Source organism: Marmota monax, unplaced genomic scaffold (genome assembly GCF_021218885.2).
Source record: "Marmota monax isolate L192 unplaced genomic scaffold, Marmota_monax_Labrador192_F-V1.1 WCK01_AAM20220418_F8-fsc00549, whole genome shotgun sequence".
Lineage (NCBI taxonomy): Eukaryota > Metazoa > Chordata > Mammalia > Rodentia > Sciuridae > Marmota > Marmota monax.
The window spans coordinates 277,614-298,159 of NW_026694657.1; the positions used below are offsets into that span (position 1 = coordinate 277,614).

The 20,546-nt window shown below is 40.9% G+C and overlaps 1 protein-coding gene across 1 annotated transcript in view; it reads right to left on the reverse strand.

The window, feature by feature from the left end:
* Myo1d (myosin ID) overlaps positions 1 to 20,546 on the reverse strand; it is a 239,800-nt gene extending 219,254 nt beyond the window's left edge. Inside the window, exon 1 of the mRNA XM_046423133.2 lies at positions 20,181 to 20,546. Within this exon, the coding sequence (XP_046279089.2) occupies positions 20,181 to 20,275 (95 nt within the window). The 5' untranslated portion in view covers positions 20,276 to 20,546. The remainder of the gene's footprint in view (positions 1 to 20,180) is intronic.

Consider the following 20,546-nt stretch of genomic DNA (forward strand, 5'->3'; position numbering starts at 1 on the left):
TAGTCAGTGACCACTTCCAACTTGAACTATTGGTGTAGTCACCATCTAACCACAGCCTCTGGCCCGCACCTTACTGTCGTGGTGCACAGCTGAGTTCATTCTGCACAGCGGTCCCCTGTCCCATATTTGTTCCTTAAAGTATATGCTTTACAGAGAATAAACCCTGTAATAAAGAGGTCCCTAGTTGCTCATTTCAAAGACCATGCCAAGCTCCCTAGTTCTTATGTATCAATGCAAAGTTACATAAACCTACAAAGTAACAGGAGAAATAAATTGTTAGAAATAAACATTATGTAGTAAGACACATATAACTTAGAACAAGCAGTCTCTTAAAAATTAAGTATATTCATCGTACAGCTGTAAAAACATGTTTGAAGCCTGAATTGTAGCGTTTCAAGTCCTTTCTACCATTTAAAACAAAACACAGAAGGAAATTCACTTTACTATCATGACTTGTCATCCACAAATTATATGTCTAACCCTGGAGCTTATTTTAGAATCTCTCCTCACTAATTTGCCTGCATTTTTGAATAGCAAGTAATATGTTTTCAATCACAAAAGGTTACAGGAAAATTTTTGTGGTAAAAACTGGACTTCCACTGGCATAAAAATCATCAGAATTACGGCAATCCTTTGGGAAATAACTTTTTTTTTTTTTATATCATTGTCAAGTGACTTTCAAATGCATTTTAATAGCTACTGTTCCTGAGAATGGTTGTTTACATCTATTGAAAACTAATATACTCAAAACCATGTAAGGAAAAAAGTAAGTTTGGTAGAGAAAATATTATTTCTTTACAATACACTAAGAGAATCAAAATTGGTGAACTTTTCTCTTAAAAACAATTATCCATTGATATTTAAATGGCCAACTGCCCATTCTCTAGGCCAACAACCCAGCCCTCAACTACTGTGTCTCCACCATCTGAACAGACAGCAGTACTCTCAAAGAATGTAGCCGCTTTACTTTGACACAAAATTGTATTTGATATCATTTTTTCCAAAGTATTCTTCACATAAAAATGTTTGAGCGGTAAAAAAACTAAATGGCTTTTTAAAGTGCTCTATTGGCCTTCTCTTTCATAGTTTCTCTTCCACTTTCACTGACTAAACAATTGTTGTACTTCCAATAACATTAAGCAATTTTTCACAGGAATAACACAAAGGCTGCCTTTCTTTTTCTTCCCCGTAAATCAACCTTCCGTACCCTGTTTAAGATACACCGTACAAGGATATACCTACTTTCTAAAACTTAACTACAAGCATTAGTGAGTCTGAAGGTCAGAGTCCTACCAGGGCCTGGAGAGGGCTTGATCACTAGCTTATATGGGGCTCAAATGCCCATTTCTTTCAAGTTAGTTAAGTGAACTTGGTTTTAAAAAATGTTTCAGAGGAATGACAGTTGATTTGCTTCTCCCCTGCACCTGGACTAAGGACTGCTAAGGAATCTAACTCCTGGATTAGCAGATTGGAAGGTGTGTCATTCCATGATTCTCAATGTCAGGAGGACTCTGGACATTACTTGGGAATCAGCGTACTTGTCTTTGAGCTCCCTGGACTCCCACCTACGGCAGGAGATGTTTCAATCATTCTCCTCACTCTCAGGCTTGTCTTCTGCCTTACACAGCAAACCAAAGTCTCCTGAGGAGAAACTCCTTCAGCCCCTACATCCACTCCCATCCTTTTACCAGTCCCTGAGAAGGAGGTGGCCCTAAAGCTCTGGACCCCCATCTTCACTCACTTCCTCAAACGTCTGTTCAATTGGTTATTAATTCCTATGCCCACAAATGTGCTTAAAACCCTCCCATTAAAAACAAAAACAAAAAAACAACCCACAACATCATCGTGGGCATCAATTTTGCACCTCCTCTACCTAATAACCTTTTCTTTTCTGCTTCTAATTGCTAAGATTCTGGAATAAACTGTATCCACTTCATGTGTTCCTCAGCTCATTATGGCCTGGCTAACTCTTACCATTTTACCAACACCTCCCATCACCAAAACCCATGGGCTTGTCCATCCTTTGTTTATGTGACCTCTCTGTGGCATTTACTACTGCTGACACTTCCTTCTAGAAATTCTCTCTCCCATCAGTTTCTTGCCTACCATTACTTTCTGGTTCAGCTATTTCTTTTGAGTCTTCCTCCTATAAAACTCTTAAAATGTAACATTTTACACTTGCTTTTGCCTTTTAACCAAGTAATTCTACATCTCAGAATCCATGCTAAAACATTATGATCTTAAAAATTAGTATAATAATAAGTATACTTCAAACATCTCCTCTGACGGGGGTGCTGCAGCCTGCCATAGTATGGGCCTGAGTGTGGTGCCCCTGACAGCTTCATCCAAAGAACTCTGCCGATTTCACAGCATGGATTGCTTACTTTGTCATGGACTCTTTTCTATCATTTACCTACCCCCAGAGATGTGTCCTCCTGTTGGTTCCTGTGGCATGCCATCCATATTCTACCCATCACGGATCACACTGCTGCAATTATTTCCATGTCCATCTTTACCTCTAGACTTGGAGTATATGTGGACAAGGACAGGGTTCTGTTCATCTCTGTACCTCTAATACATAGCATATAGTTGGTGTATAATTAAATGTGCTAAATGCCTGAATGAATGACTTGGCTTCCCCTACTCCCTCCCCCCCCCAAAAAAAAAGGGACAGGATGGATTTAATAACTTATGGATTTCCCCCACATACTACTTAGTAGATGCACAAGAATCAGCATATGTAAGATGGTAAGCGTACCCAATACACTAGTAAAACAAATAAGTCCAACATTATGAAGCATGGGGGTATTGGCTTCAAATTCACAAAGCTACCTTGTAGTGATGTTTAACGTACACAAGTCTTTAACACAGTTCATAAGAATCTTCCTGCCTTTTTTTCTCTTTCTGAGGCATATATGCTTAAAAGTCATCTTTCGTAGTTACTAATTTCAAATGTAGGCAAAAAGTTATCTTTGTTTCCCAAAAATAGAAAAAAAAATCTGATACTTTTTACTAGCAATGTCAACAACTCCACCATACTGGAATCAGTACAAACTAAAGAAAAATAAAATCCCCTTTTCACTTCATGGAGAGCTTCTTTTCTATTCATTACAAACACATGCATTGGAACCCTTGAGAATTCTAGTTTATTAATCAGAATTATAAAGAAGATCTAACTCATAAAAGGGTTATGAACAAATTAGAGTGATCTTGGCAGAAGAAAGACTACTGAAAAATCTATGAAACTCTGAAAAACACATCTCTTCCTTACTTAACCATTCAAAATTCCCCACAAGTGAGTCACCCTCTTCCAAGAAAAGCTAAGTTCCACCTGAAATAAACCTGAATGTGAAGAAGCTTGCACATCTAAAGAAATCAACTTCATTTTATTTTATTTTTTTCTGAGCAAAAAGTGGAAATCATTGATGAAGCCAGTCGCTAACAACAAACAATCCCAAAATAATTCTTGCTTCACTTTGGGATACACTATATACTTCATGCAGTGGTGACAGACTTAATTTTATTTGACAAACTAATGTCAGAATTATTTTGTACTTCCTGTACACAGATGATCAGAGCCAGGTAAACACAGCCTGGGAATAAGAACATGCCTTGAAAGGCATTGGAGGCTCAGAGTGAAATTAGAAAGTGACTTGAGGAGATGTAATTCACACAGGGTGAAGGCTGAACTGGCAAGATGAAGTCTATCCCTACAGCCTCAGAACATATGCATGGGAAGCTGGGAGCTGGGATCTCCCCTGGATGAGTGGGCCTGGCTGAATCCAAACCTCATGCTACTAGTCATGCCAAGGTTCCTGTGGAAATGTCAGTATATGATACACCCATGTGCATGTGTTCCCATCTTTGTACACACACACACACACACACGCACACTCACATACACACACACACACGCTGCATAGCTGGCCGTTGCTCTTCCAGCCTGTGCAAATCCACTGAAATCATGGTGTGCCTTTAGCTAACATTAGCAGAGTGTTGCTCAATCCTCCCTGGCTGCCACCAGGTTTACGATGCCTTGTATAAGGTCAAGGATTTCTACCAACTTTTAATTGCTTGCCGATCTTCCAGTTTCCTCAAATACTTCCTTGAAGGCTCCTTGTCGCCTTTTTTTAAAAACACATTTTTACTGAAGTGTAATCATGTATATTAAAGTACACAAATTCTAAGTATTCAACCTGATGAATCACCAAAGTGAACACACCTGTGTAACTGAAGATGGTCACTAGTAGCAGCCGGGAAGCCCTTCTGGTCACTGCTCCCTCTCTCCTCTCCAAAAAGAACCATTATGCTGACTTCTAACACCACAGATTAGTGTTGCTTGTTTCTGAATTTTACATAAATAGAAGCACAGAGTAGGTATTGTTTCAATGCTGGCTTCTTTTGCTCAATGTTATGATTGTGAGATTAACTCATGCTGATGCATGTAACTATGATACATTCCCTTTTGTTATCATCCAGCATTCTGTTGTATGAATACCACAATTTACTTTTCCACCCCACACTAATGGACACTTGCATTCTTTCCAGGTTTTGGCTCTTATTCCTTTCTGCATTTTAGCTTTAAACACAACACTTTTATTTTTACACAGCAGGTCTAGCATTATCGCATTTTTGCATGCCTCATATATCATTCATCCATTTATAAAATCTTTGTCAACTACTGCAGATCTAAACCGTTCTTCAGAACTCAAACTAAATGACAGAAAGATTCCATGACAAAGTAAGCAGTCCATGTTTTGAAACATACTCAGATCTGAAACCGACAGAGTTCTTTGGATGAAGCTGTCAGGGGCACCACACTCAGGCCCACACTACGGCAGGCTGCAGCACCCCCCTCACTGGCAGAGAGCATATTCCCATTCCTTGTTCCCTCTTTACTCCCATTTGCAAGGAAGATATTTCAAAACAGCATTATAAAGACTGTACTCAATCAAGCAGTTTTAAACAGATGTACCTTGGTTGGCATCACTCAGAATGTTAAAGCAGATGCTAATGTTGGATGATGTTTTTTTTAGAAATGCTGTAGACCATGCAGCAGCTATGCTGTGGTCAGTGAGAACACCCCAAATGCAAACACCAAAGCTTCTGTGCTCAGGGGAAGAGATAAAGGCAAATTAGGCAATGAGCAGGGAGCCTCCCCGCCCACCCATCCTATCCCTGGGTGCCAGCACTGACATCTCCTCAGGCACCCTGTCAATTGTTAGAGCCTCTCTTCTTTCAAACTCCTCCCTTCTCTCTCCTGCCTCCTTCCCATTATTATTTACTCATGGGCTCATTATTATTTACTCATGTTCAATTCTCCAGGCTTAAAAACTAATAGAAGAATTAAAATGCATCTGTGGTGTCCCATAGCCATGGTCTCTCCTCCTTCCCTCATGGCACACGTCCTGCAGGCCTTACCCCACTCTGCTTCTTCTCCCCACTCACTGTTCAAACACCACAAACTGTTTTCTGCTCTGCCCCTCCATTGAAGCCACCTCCATGCAGTCCCTAGGCCCTCCTTGATGCTGACACTAATGGACACTTCTTCATCAGCTCTCCCTCCCCTTCCTGGGGTGTCCCTCTTTGCCACCCACTTTCCTCTCACCTCCTATGACATCACACTCTTGTTTCCTTCCATCATCCCTGGATGCTCCTTCTAGGGTCCTTATTCTGATTCTGACAGTCCTTTAAATACTAATGGATCTCAAGGTTCACTTCTTGGCCCCTTTCTCCCTCTCTATGCTTGCTGGTGACCCTAAATCTCATAGGCACAGGGTGACCCTGTGCAATAGTGAGGAACCACAAGGGCCCTTTTTGGCATTATTATTCTACGACTTAGACTTCATCAGAGGATCTGTGGCTCAGGATTGCTCTACTGGCTGAAGCACAAAGCCAGAAAAACAAACCTCCTCAAATCAGTCTGTGGCCTATTAGTCATTATCAAGATTCACGTATTTCAAATAAATAAAACACTTAAATTAAGAAACAGCTTTGTTACGCTGCAGAGATCACATCAGGACTGCATTTGTGTTTACTATCACTACAGGAAACAGAAAGCATGGCCAAATCTGCACTCAATTCATCAGCCTGATGAAAATGAATATTCACAACAGCTACCAGGCCCAGGGGATTTGGCCCTGGGGGATGTGACTCTAAAAAGGCCCCGCTTTCTAGAAGCATGCCATCGCCCTGACACTGACATCTTACTGCAAGATGTGCTAAGCCCTTGACTGCTTCCCAACATATATCAAGTCTGCACCCTTCATTCCCCACGCTTTTCAGGCAAAGTGTGGTCCCTGACTAGGGAGGGCTCCATCACCCCCGTCCCCACTCCCTCCAGAGACCCCAGCCTCAGTGGCTGCCTTTCAGTTTCCAAAATTCACAAAGAAGTCTTTCTACCTAAAAGTATTTCTTTCTCTCTGCTCTGCATATGTGATTGTGCCTGGCCTGGACCCTCCTCTGTCTGCTTCTCCCTGCACCTCTACCCTATAGATTGCCCATCTTTCTGATCCCATGTAAAGCCAGCTTCCCCACAAAGTGCCTGCTCTGGGGCATGCAAGCACACATTCAAGCTGAGTCCACTCCCCCGCAAGGCAACACTGCTTTCCCCTCATGGATGGAGTTATCCTTTGGTTCATTTGCTAGTTTAGCATGTCCCCCAGTGGTTGATCAGCTCAATGAGAGCAGGGACCATGCCTGCCAGGGTTATTCCTTCATACCCAGAAAAGAAGGAAGACTACATGGTGGCCACCATACTTTCAAAGGAAACTTAATGACATGGGAGTACACTGATGAGACCACACTAAATGAGAAAACAGCTTATAAAACTATTGTGTAAGTGGAAAGATTCCAAATTTTTAATACACACTCAAAAGACAACAAAGGAACTACATCAAGGTATTAATGAGGCTGGTAGGATTATACTTTTTTGTATGAAAAATCTGGGAACAGATACAAAAATAATATTCAATTTGGCAAAAGTGGACAGCCACATTCATAGGGTGAAAACAGAAAACTTGTTGCAAAGTGAAGAATAAAAGTGTGATTATCAAACAATTAAGTTGATTAATAACTATCACACAACTACAAACACTGATTATTTGGATGTTGTATTTTTTTAGCATGCCTGTCAGCTTATAATGCAGTCACACCCCATTTGGCTTCAATAGAACACAATTGCAGAATGAAAACACATTAGCCTAGGATAGTGACTGCTCATCAAACTTTGGTAATCATCTGGACATTAATGAGGCTCAGTAAATCAGAATCTCAAGGAGATAAGGTTCAGGGAATCTTCCCAAAACTGGGTAATTCTGATACAAAGCAAGATTTAAAAACTACCAGTCTAGGATATATTAAGAAGTTAAATAAGAGATGTATTCTAGCTGGGCACATGCCTGTAATCCCAGTGGCTTGGGAGACTGAGACAAGAGGACTACAAGTTCAAAGCCAGCCTCAGCAACTTAGCAAGGTGCTAAGCAACTCTGTGAGCCTGTCTCTAAATACAAAATAGGGGCTGGGGATGTGGCTTAGTGGTTGAGTGCCCCTGAGTTCAATCCCCAATACCAAATAATAATAATAATAATAATAATAATAATAATAATAATAATAATAGAAAGAGATGTACTCTGCTTCATGTATAACTAAGTAAAACAAATAACAAATAAATAAGAGGTTTATTTTCAGTAAAAGTTTCAGATAAGACAAGAACTTAAGAGGTAAAGAGGCAAAGAGTAACAGATTCTGCCAATAGCAGCTGCCTACCCCAAATCAACAAGCAATCATAAAGTGCACAGCATGTAAAAATCCGCCCATCATGCTTTGGTTTGCTCAACCACACATAATTCAAATACTAAGGACAGCAGGAAGTTTTAGAGTGGCACCTTACCTACTTAGACTCAGTGTTGCCCTACATGCCTTTCCAGCCAAACATGCCAAAACAGTACCAAAAAAAAAAAAAAAAAAAAAAAAGCCCTCAGCAGAGAAGATAAAAGCAGCATCTTCAAACTCATACCCTACAGGTGATATACACAAAACAGCCCCTGCAGGGCATGGTAGCACATGCCTGTAATCCCAGAGACTTGGGAGGCTAAAGCAGGAGGATCACGAGTTCCAGGCTGGCCTTACAAACTCAGCAAGACCCTCAGCAACTTAGGGAACACTGTCTCAAAACTTTATTAAAAGTTTTTATTAAAACTTATTATTAAAAGTAAATAATAAGAACTGTGGGTATAGCTCAGTGGTAAAGCACCCCTGGAATCAGAACCCAATATGGAAGGAAAAATAAAAAATAAAAAAGCCCTTCAGTCTCATCAGAACACATTAATTCCTTCTTGATATACCCTTCTAATGAGTCTATTAGCTGACTGCCAAAACCCAGAGCAGATTAGATTTGTAAATTAAGAGGGAGAGAAAATTCACAGGCAGGCACACTAAAAGAAACAATGAAGACCTAACCACATACTCTGGAAAGTTAAATCATTCAAATCAATTTGATGTGGAACAAAACATTACACATCATGATAAATACCAAAGACATGAAGACAATTGTTAATAATTATGGTCACGATGATCTAAGTCATTAAGGAAAAAAGTTAAATCACATCTTTATATTCTGCTACCAGGAAGCAAAAATGAGAAAACATTAACCTCTGAGTGCCTTCGATGCGTTAGGAATGCTAAGTAACCTGCATTAGCCCATTTGATGTAATAACCTTTAATGTAGGAACAGTCCCACTTTAAGACTGGGCCATAAAGACTCTGAGAACTGAAGTAAATTATTTAAGTTGTACTGAATACAGTACAGTCAACTTCAGATAACTGAGGTATTTGCTCATTATTTTATGCTCCACTGTCACTTTTAAGTTCACTTTGGTTGGAAATATTTCTCTGTGTGTGTGTGCACATGTGTGTGCACATGTGTGTGTGCATGTGCGCATATATAAAGCCTTCTGGGAAAAAAAATCATCTATAACAGTAGTTTGCAAGTTGCTGCTTAATTTTTTTTTTCCAAATGAAAAATTCCTTGGAACCCAATACAATACAGACACAGAGCTGCTGCCAAGAGCAAGGGATAGCAGGTGGCTTGAAGACCTACCCCATCCTTACCTGGATTCCAAGACTGCTCTGGGGACCTCAATGGCCTGGGACACAGAACACAGATTGTAAGAAGCACCAGTCTAAATGAGCACAGTCACTGGATTTGCTTAGAGACACTCAGCAAATGACAGAAAGCTATCTAAAGGCATCAGGATGTATAAAAAGTTCTGGACTTTGATTAAAAACTTAGTTAACCTGCTAAGATGAGTGACATGGTAAGACTGCTCAAGAGTGCAGTGCCACTCAGCGTTTCCCCTGTCATCATATGGTATTAGGCTTCATATGAATGAATTCTACAAATCTTTTAAAAGAAAAGATGCCCACCATTTCACAAAGATGCTGAATATATTTTAGTTTTTTGTCCCCCTGCCATCAAGAAAGATGGTAATTTCATTTTCCTATCTCCCCAAAGGCTGGAATTACAACAAAAGCAGGTTTTATAAATACAGATACAGTATGCTAGAAACATACATAAAAAACAAAGAGTAAATGTATAGTTCAGCCGAGAATCAAAGAGGCAGAAATACTAAGCACAGTTGGGTGTGATGGTGTCTCTTGTGGTACCAGCGGCCAGGGTCAGGGGCAGGAGGATTGCTAGAGCCCAGGAGTTTGAGGCCAGCCTGGACAACATAGCAAGATTCATTGATGGGAAAACCTTTTATCCTTAATACCTGAAAGTTAAGCCTTCCAAGATCAGATCTTGCCTTGCCCTCAGGGCTAGAGGTAGGACACAAACATAAACTGATCAGACAGGCTGAATAGGGTTAAAAACAACAAGAAACTCCTCATAATTGCACTCATTGGCATTTAAACTATTCTAGGGGTTTTTACAAAAAAATTTAAAGGTTTTCTTCTTAATCACAGGAACATAGAATAGAAATGACAGAATTCGGTTAATCCAACATTATCTTAGAATCAACTTAAAATGACCTAGATATCTATCAAGTTAAGAGTAGAAACATTACCATTGATAGGGTTATCCAAAACAATTGTGGTTTTCATGGTGGTTTATCATTTTTAATTGACTATAAAATTGTTCTTGACTCACTGTTAAACACGAGGCATCGGACTGAGGTGGAACCATCAGGGGTCACCCACCCTGCTACAGATGCTCCCCCATTATACAAGTTGCTCAAAGCTGACTTTGTGGTTACAAAAAAGAAAAAAAAATTAGTTTCTCTCCGTGTTTTCTTCATTGTTTTAGAGGAGGCCATTTTTTTTGATTGATTCATTTGCTTCTATTGCTTATGTGAACCTTGTGTACACAAGTGGTCATTTTTTTCCTCTCAAGACTTCGTAATATAACCAAGTAAGAAACATGGACAGGAGGAATGAAAGGAAACCTATGTTTGCTCCTTGATATATTTCCCATTTCTTCGAGAAGGATTATTTAGGACTCTGTATGGGCCAGTGGCTCTTTGAGAAAAACCCACCTTCAGCAGTCAACAATCTTTTTATTGAAACAACATAGCCATACTAGAGTTACTGCTTTGATCTTCTTAAAGTGAAATCCATTTCTATATTGTGCATCGAGGAGCAGAAATGGGAGGGAAACAAAGGAAGTCCTGTTCAGTCCTAATGGCAACTCGTCCCACGTGAGCGGCTGAGCAGGACTGTAAATTGGGGTCAATTCAGCGTGAGGCTGGGGATAATGAGAGGCTGGAGGTGGGCAAAGCTGCATGAAGGACTGGGGGGTGTCCTTCATTCCCTGCCTCTGTCAACTGAAGTCACTTCTTGGAGCCCTTTGTTTAAAAACGACGTACTTTTCAAGAGCAGATCATTCTACTTCATTAAGAGATGTTGAAAGCCATCATCAGATTGACAGACTGGCTCACTCACGTCTCTAACCCACAATGCCATGCCAGAGTGTTCTCCACACAGTCTGGGTGCTGAGTCTTGGGAGTTCCATAATTGGGCATACGATAAATGAGAGGAAAATTCCTTTCCCTCATCTTCTTCTATGCCCAAAGACACATTTTTTTTTTCTAGTTGTGCAACATTTTCCTTGGGGATCCTCCCCCCTGTCATCATAACCTGCTTCCCCAAGGATGAATTGAACTACAAAATCCTTTCCCATTAGGGTTCAGTTCTCCAGTTCTCCATTCCACATCTACCATCAGTACCATGCTGCAAAATCACTTCTCAAAAATGAACATTTCAGTTCTTCATTCTGATGGATTTCATTGGGGCACAAGAAATTAACTGGACTGAGCCAATTTACACTAACGTGCCTGCGCTGCATTCGCAGTGTGTGACTTTCTAAAGAGGATCCTCCTCAACCTAACTCAATCTCTACATGGAAGATCTGGAGGATGCATAAGAAATGAATGAAAAAAAGTACAGATAGTGTAGGGGTAAATATTTTTGAGCAAGGAAGCTGCCTAGCAGCACGGATAGCCCACTAAAACTGAAGAGTGGGTTGAGAGAAGAATAAAAAACCCAGAAGGCCCAGGCCCCCAGCGAAAAGGCTGCTCCGAATGGGAGACGTCTGCTTCCACAAGGGTCTGCTCCTGTTCTGCCTCTTCTGCAGAACATGTTCTACCTACTTCCAGTCTCAATTTTTTTCTTTCTGAATTCTCTCTGAACTAAAATATATACAGACACATAACTCAATTATATTGTCATCAATTCTTTTTAAAAATATAGCAGGTTGATTCCTTTTCTCTGGGAGGTCCTTAAAACAACTGTCTGCACTCTTCATGTGGATTCAATCATAATCCACCTTACACTGATCAATTTGTTAAGGTGTCCTTTACTCCCAATTAAACTATCCTTTTTTTTTTTTTTTTTTTTAAGTTTCCCCCATCAGAGGGCCCAACACATCAAGAATTCAAATAGTTGCCAGCTTTACAACCAGGAGATGATATGAAAATAATATAGAATCTGTAGTAATACAAGGAAATGAGTTTTGATTTTTTTAAAAGACTTTATACCTGAAGTTCATCACCTGGCATTAAGTGCCTCAATTTGAGGATCAGTATCATAAATTTTCATGAAAGCAGAGCACTGTGACATACAAAATATGTTGGATGTTTTAAAATACAAATAGCAGATTTCATTTTCTAAAGGGCTTAAAACGATTTTTAGAAATCAAATAGCAGTACCCCTGAAGGAAGCATGATTATGAGTATGTGTAAGGTGATGGCCATGGAGTGAAGTGGGAGCAGCAAGCACACTTTTGCCGCACGAAGCTGGCCCAGGGAATTCAGCAGCCCCTGAGCACCATGCTCTGGCCACCGCATTAGGTGTTACACAGGTGCTATCATGTAATTTTCACAATAACACATCATCCTTACAGATGAAGAAACAGAGGCTCGAGAAGGCTAAGTAACTTGTCCAAGGCTACACAGCTGGGAATAACTGGACACAAAAAAGATTAAGGTCCACATCTACCTCTAATGCCATTGCTCTCTCCCCTAGGTAATCTGAATCCCTTCTAGAACCTTTTTTCATCCTTACCTCCCACTTCTCTCTCACACACACACACACACACAAAACACTAAAAGAAATAAATCTGTCTTGGTGAGGAAGGTAGAAATGACAAGAAAGAAGTGCAAATACCCAGCTCTACAGTAGTTACAGGGACAGGGCAAGGAGGTAAGGCCATCTGGGGAGGACTCAGGGGGACAGTAACATTAATGAGGAGGGAATTAGATAACAAGCACTGACCAGGCACTTCCTACTCATGTGATTTCATCCCAATAACCCTAAGAAGTGATCACTGTACAAATAAGGAAACTGAGGCTTAGGGAATCCTAAATCAAAATGCTAATAAAAGAAAAAGTGAAGCAGAGATTTGGACTTGGTCCATCAGTTCTCAGGCCTATGCTCTTTCTTTCCACTGCTCCCTGTTTAAGCAAGCTTTCCTTTCTCTTCCCATAAATGACAAAAACTAAGGTTTGGGAAACACTGTTCTCTTCAAGAGCTCTAACCAGTAATTACATAGCAATTGGACAAAAGAAGCCTCAGGAAATAAAACTGTCATCTCAATCAAGGGATTTAATAGATTATTAGAGGCTTCCAATGTATGCTTTTAAATGCTGTTACCCTCTGACCCATTTATGAATATAGTTGACATTTTTAGTGACCATGTCAGTGAGGTGTGTCAACAGGGAATCTACCATTGGGGCCAGAGCCTTTCTTGGCAATGCAGGGCCCCCATAGACTGACTCAGCAGTGGCTGGGTAATGACATAATGACCCAGTCCAGTCCCAGAGGCAGCACAGTAGCAAATGCTAAAGAATTATAAAACAGAGCCACTCCTTGCTTGAGATAGGGTATGTTTTGCTGAGCAGGCTCAGACATAGGTGAAAATGTCAATGCACAGCTCTCCACATAACACTACTTCACAATGCAGATAGCTTACACACAGATCATCAAGGAAATGCATTTTCTATACCAGATTTGCCATTTCTATCTCAAAGTTCGGCAAAAAGCCAAATCTTGTCTCTTTCATGTAAAAGTTGATCCCTTCCGAACCTGTAATGAAACAAACCAGTAACAGCTTCTAAGTGCTTGATTCCACCCGCATCTGGCTCTATTTGGAAGCTAAATTCAGCAAAAGTCTCTAGGGTCAAGAAATGACCCTGAATAAAAATAGTCTTGGAAATCTGTCACAGAGTAGGAAAGGAAACAAGGCGGCAGGGTGATTCACTCCAAATGGCAGCTCCAAACCCCAAATTCCCATTTTTGTCCCAATATGAAGCCAATGTGCAAAACAGGCACAGAGCAAACTGTCCTTTTCCAAAAGCCTCCAAAAGAAGTTGCCAAAGAATTTCACGTGGAAGCCAAAAAGCTTTAGTGTGCCATTCACCTCTCCTATAAATCTAACTAGGGCTACTTCTAACTAGTGCTCTAGACCAATTGCTGGTTTACATTTGCTTGAAGACCACCCAAGGTATCTCATTTTTCCCCTGGCAAGCAAGAGAAATCTTTTGTCCCACTGAATCTTCCAGATGACCAAACAGCCATAGAAAATAAATACAGGGGTGCTGTGGTAGCATGTGTGCATGTGGTCACTGCTTTTCCACTAATTCCGTTATTCACTGCCTGCCTCCCAACAGTTAAGTGAATTAAAATAAGTATTTTTGAAAAGGTTGCATTTTTTAAAAAAAAGGTAAGAATTCCACAGCTGAAGTACAGTCAATATCTGACTGCTTAGTTAACTTATTTCAAGCTGTTTTGAGCAGAAGGATGCCAAATTCTTAGCGTGACAGAGGACACAGAGCAGAGATATGCTTCTCAGACATTCACTGGTACCTTCCCCTTCCAAAGCCCTGTATCTATTTTTGCATTCATAATTTATATTCTTTTTCTTAAAGATGGTAGTTCCCAACCATACTGAGTTTCAATGTACTAAGTTTCAGAGTTTCAAAGAAAACCTGGATCTACCTCAGGACAACATGACTTTCTTTGAGCATGGCATAGGCTGATGAAGCAGGCATGCAGAGAACAATGAAACATGATAAATTCTAAGTTATCACCAAGTATCCATGTATCCTGGCAGCAGAGTGAAATTAACCCATCTTGGAGGATTGGGAAAGACTTTTCAGCACTGGTCTTGAGGGATGAGTAGGAGTCTGACAGGGCAGAGATGAAGGAAGGAGGAGGACCTTCTAGGGGATGAGAGTAGCCCAGGTCAGTGGTTCTCAGCAGGAGGTGATTTTGCACACACATACTCTGGGCAAATTTGGCAATGTCTGTAGACCATTTTGGTTGTCATAAATGAGGGGGAAGATGTGCTACTGGAATCCAGTGGATAGTGGCCAGGGATGCTGCTAACCACCCAACACCATGCAGGAGAGCCCCCACAATAAAGTTTTATCCAGCCCAAAAATGTCAACAGTGCTCAGGTTGGAAAACTGCTATAAGTAGAGGTATAACAGTCTTGTGTTAGGTTAGAAGTTAAGAAATGGGCTGGGGATGTAGCTCAGGGGTAAGGCACTTGCTTTGTATGTGAAAAGCCCTGGGTTCAATCCCCAACACCACTACACAGAAAAAAAGGAGTGGGAAAAAAAGAATCACTTCTCTTCTAATCTTGTTTTTTTCTCTTGGAGATAAAGCTTGATTTTTATCCACCTGCTACAATTGGTGCAGCTTTTCCTTTACTATTATTATTTGTAAAAAATGGATGTAGGTGTGTGTCTGTGGATAGGGGTCTGGAGGGGGCAATATTAAAGGGATGATGTGGATGAAGTGTGAGTATATTTGAGGAGTTTCAAATTGTATTTCTTATTCTCATAACAGAATCTGCTAGCATCTTGAAGTCTGCCTTCTTTTCCTTACAGAAGTCTCTTGCCAGGAAAGATTTGTTCTCTTTATTTCTTTTTTCTTCTTGGTGGAGGTGGAGGTAGTGGTGGTAGTATACTCCTCAGTCCATTTCTCAAGGATCTGTGCCTTGGAGTAAGATCCCTTGTGGTCAAGTGTCTTCTGTCTTCATGATCAGAGATATTTCCTGCCTACAACTCCAATGTCCACTTGAAGCCACAACCACAGCATGACCACCATGTTCTGCTTTCTTTGTAGCCACTTCTGTTTTGAACCTGCAGCCCATAGTCCCTCTTTTCCTTACTCTGGAGTTCTTCCACTGTAACCATCAGTGTGGCCTCCTATCTAATTGAGAGTCCCTCCAGGCAAGCTGCATGGAACCCCTGGTCCTCCCTGTGCTACTTACTCTTCACCTAATTATCTGCATAAAATGAAGAATGTAGGCTGCTGCTCAGGAGTGGACTAGCCAGACCTGAAGACACTGTCCCTGAGACATGTATCTTTCATTTCACAGGACCGTGAAGTATATGTTAGGCTTCCAGAGATGTCCATACATTCCCAGTGCAGCCCAAACCACTGATGTTCCATGGGACAAAACACTTCAACATCATCTCATTGTACCTACTTGATCTACAATGGTTGTTTCTGGTCACCTACAAAGTGAAACAAATATCCAAGGGGCACAGAAGCAGGATCCCAGGAGTGCACACAGCTGAACACTAAATAATCTAGAGGGATGTTAGGGTGATACAAAATTCAAACTATCCAGGAGAGAACTCTTTTCTTTCAGAGGATTGATTTATGGCTGGAAAGGACAATATGGAGCTTCCCTTTGCTGTGACTATGTTAATGACTACAGAGAATCTACTCTTATAAGTTAATCACGAACAAGAACTGTTCTATACAATGAGAACTGCAGCCAATTCTCATTGTTGAGCACACACACATCTGAACATCTAGGATCCTGGCTGATGTGATGACTGGGTGTAAAGGTAGCCCTAGAGGCCTGGGCATAAGCCAAGCACTGTGCTAAAGAAGCTGGTGATCCTCCCACAGATCCAACACCAACTCCTTCCCCTCCAGACAACCTGTCTTATTCATTGTCACTCAAACAGAGTCAGCTTTCATGCCATCAACCTCTGCTCATGCCACTTATCCACCTGGAATGTTCTCCACCTACACACCTACCTAGACAAATGCAGACGATCCTCTGGGACTCAGCTCAACTCCTCCTCTCTGTGGGGTTTGAGACAACCTCTCGCATCTCTCCCTCTTCTGAACTCCCAACACAATTAGCTCATTTAATTACTTCACAAATAATCACTTAAGCTCTGTAAAGTTCATCTCTTCTGTTGTTTTCTTGAACTATTCTTTATATCAACAGAAATTTTCACTTTCTCCCTATTTTTGCTGACATGCCACCTCTTTAAAAGGTAAGGAGCATAGCTTATTCAGAGTTCTTTGGGTCCACCTACTCCATCCTCAGGACTACCTCGAATAAGGCACAATCAAACTGCAGCACTCTCTTCAGTGCACACAGGAGTTAAATTAGGTTCACCTTAGAGATTTAAAGATCCAAACAGGACACTTAGAGACTCTCCCACCAATGAATGTGAAAGCCTTTTTTTTTTTAAGTCATTCTAAGTGCCCTCCCCAAATTTATTTATTAAAAAAAAACAAAAAACAAAAAACTCCACAAAGGTTGAAAATGTAGCTCAGTGGTAAAGTGCTTGTGTATTATATATGAGGCCCTGGGTTCAATGCCCCGGAAAGCACTGCCCCCTACAAAAAAAAAAAAAGAAAGAAAGAAAGAAAGAAAGAAAGAAAGAAAAAGAACAACTTTCACAAGAGTTTTAATTATATTACAAAGGACTGGTTCTACAAACTGATGTAACTCAGTTATACACAGCCTTCAATTTCAAATTTGGAAAATTCTGCAAAGTTCTAACTAATGTCATGTATTTGCTAGCGGTGACATATAGAGGTTAGAATGAATGAATCTATATTCAACTATTATACAGTGTCTCATATGCAGTATTATTTAATAAATGTACTTAGTGTCTGATAAACTGAAAAGAATATAAACAGAGTGACTAAATTAAAAAGGAAATTTTCAAAGTAGGCATCTTCCCCCATAGGGAGGGAGGGGTGGAATCTCTTTAATAATTTTAAACAACACCAATCCATGAAATTATTATTTAAGTTACCACTTTATCTGCTTTATGTGCACTTGGGAAAACTTTTTAAATAGTATTGCTAATAAGTATTTGCCAGGTATTAATCTTCGGAGTTTCATATATTAACTAATTTAACAATTAAGACAACCCCAATTGTACAGATAAGAAGATCTAGGCACAGACAGATTTAAATAACTGGTCTGAGAACCACAGCAAAAAAAAAAGTGGTAGAACTAGAATTTTTACCTCAACAGTCTGACTCTTTATCACTATAATAGTGGATACTGGTCATAGCTGATGTAGAGTTATGTCATTTTGATTAATATGGTATTTGAAGCAATTTCTATAAAAAGTTGGGAATCCAAACTTTCGAAAAAAATGTAGCAGCTTAGGGTTGGGGTTATGGCTCAGTGGTAGAGCACTCGCATCGCACTTGCAAGGCCCTGGGTTTGATCCTCAGCAAAACTTAAAAATAAATAAATAAAGTTATTGTGTACAACTACAAAAAATATTTAAAATGTAGCAGTTTATCATAATGTTGTGTAATAAATCTGATTATGATTGACGCTGTGTCTTCTAGGTTTACATTCTCAATCAACTGAGGATTGAAAATATTTGGAGAAAAATTGTGCCTCTGCTGAACACATAAAACTTTTTTTTCCTCATCAGTAGTTCCTAAATAATATAGTACGACAACTAATTCACATAGCATTTATATTGTATTAGGTATGTAAGTAATCTAAAGCTGATTTAAAGTATACCAGAGGACGTGCTTAAGTTACACGCAAGTATGGTAATCCCACAACCGGAAATTTTGTTTCCTCTAATTTTAACTATCTACAGGCAACAAGAAAAATGAATGCAGTACAATAAAATATTTTGAAAGGGAAAAATGGAAACCACATTTGCATAACTTTTATTATAATATATTGTTATAGTAGTCCTATTTCATTAGTTATTGTTTTTAATCTCTTACTGCATCTAATTTATAAATGAAACTTTGTCATAGATATGTAGGTATAGGGAAAACAGTATTTATAGGGTTAAGTACTACTTGAGGTTTCAGGTATGCAGGGTGTCTTGGAACATACTCCCCATAGATATGAAGGGACTACTCTACTACATCATTTTATATAAAACTTGAGCATCCTCAGATTTTAGGATTCACAGGGAGTCCTAGAACCAATTCCTTGATAAGGAACAACTATGTTACTATGCAACGCTATTTAGAAAGATACTGTGAAACTTTGAGACTGTCTACCCTTGGAAAACTTAGGAATCATTGAAAGATATCCTGGAAAACTTGGATCACAGAATATAAGCACTGAAATTCTGGAGGTCCCTCTTATTTTACAAAATTAGTAAACCAAGGCCCACTGAGCAGCTCAAGGTCAATTTGTGGTAGACACGTGTATTACTTAGGTCTGTACTCCTGCTCCATACTCTCCCTCTGGGACTTAATGAAACTGATAAAGAAGAGATGAATTCTTCATGTGGTTTGCAATTTCAAAGAGTAAACCAGCTTTTTAACAGAATTCTGAAATTAGAGTTGACAGGGACAATACAGACAAGTAGGGTTAGTTAAGCATCCAAACTAGATTATGACTTTCATGTTATAAGCTTAAGGTGACGTTCAGCTATAAACTTTACAAAAAATGGGCCAAAACTTCCAGAAAAACACCCCCCCAACCAGCTATTTTGAAACTCCATTTACAGTATTTTTAAAGTCGAATTGCTTTAAACCTCTGCTTACATACTGCTGTATCAAAAATGAAATTATCACATGTAGAAGACATAACAAATTCAACTTGGGAGCCCATTTGGGGGATTCAGTTGTGACTACATTCTCAAGTATGTCAGTAACACAAGGGCTCCATCCATAACTCCTTGAAAAAACAAAAAACAAAAAACAAAAAACAAAAAAAACGGAAACCATGAACTCCTTGTCAAATTCAGACAGTTTATCTTGGCACTGCCAAGTATAGCAGTCTCTTCGATGTCTGGAAACGTGTTTAATTACGTTTAGCGAATAACTAAAAAATAGCCGGCATCCCGGAGCAGACAGCTCAGGGATCACTCCATAGCATCCTGAATGACATGATGGAAACAGTCCAGGAACAAAAAAGAAGACGAAAGAAAAAAAAAAAAAGAAAAGAAAAGAAAAGAAGCAAGTGTGAAACAGGGAGGAGACGCCAGCCTCTTTCCAAAACAACTCTCCAGTCTTCCTACGGCCCTGGGGAGAGCCAGCAGGACTCTCCCTAAAGTTTTTATTTTCTTTTACTTTTGTTTCCATTAGGTCACTCGGTTCCGCCTACACGATTTACCTGGCGTAGGGCAGGATGGTGCGCTGCCCCAAACGCACCTCCAGCTCAGCCTGCCCACCAAGGATGACACCCCTCCTCAGGACAGCGCAACCCACAACACCGGCACGCCCCTTGAGCCCCAAAGCCACACCCATCTGCGTCTTTTCTCGAGGAAACGTGACCCCCCGAATTCAAAGGACCCCCCCCCGACACCGTAATCCCGCCGCGCTCCAGCCCTCGCGCTGAGCGCGCCCCTGACACCCCGAATCTGGCCACACCGCCGGAGCGCCCCCTCTCGGGAAAGCCCAGCGTGCGGCCGCTCCGCCCTCACCTGAGTCTGAGGTTGGCCATGAACTCGGGCATGGACACAGTGTCCATCAGCACGAAGTCCGCCTTGCCGAACTCCAGGTCCTCCTGCTGCGCCATGGTGCCGGTACACGGGCGCAGGTGGGCGCGGCGATCTCAGGTGGTCGCGATCGGGCCCCCGGGGACGGTTCAGGGGCCAGCGGCGAGCTCGGGCGAGGTCTGGGCGGGGCTGCGCGGAGGGGACGCGCGCGCCGCTCGGGGGGTCCGGGCTGGACAGAGGCCGCCCCGCCGCTCCTCTGCGCGCTCTGGGCCGGCAAGGCTCTGGGCGGGCGCACCCGGCGGTTTCCGCTCCTCCCGCGGCGGCTGCCGGGCGCTGTGGGGGCCGGGACAC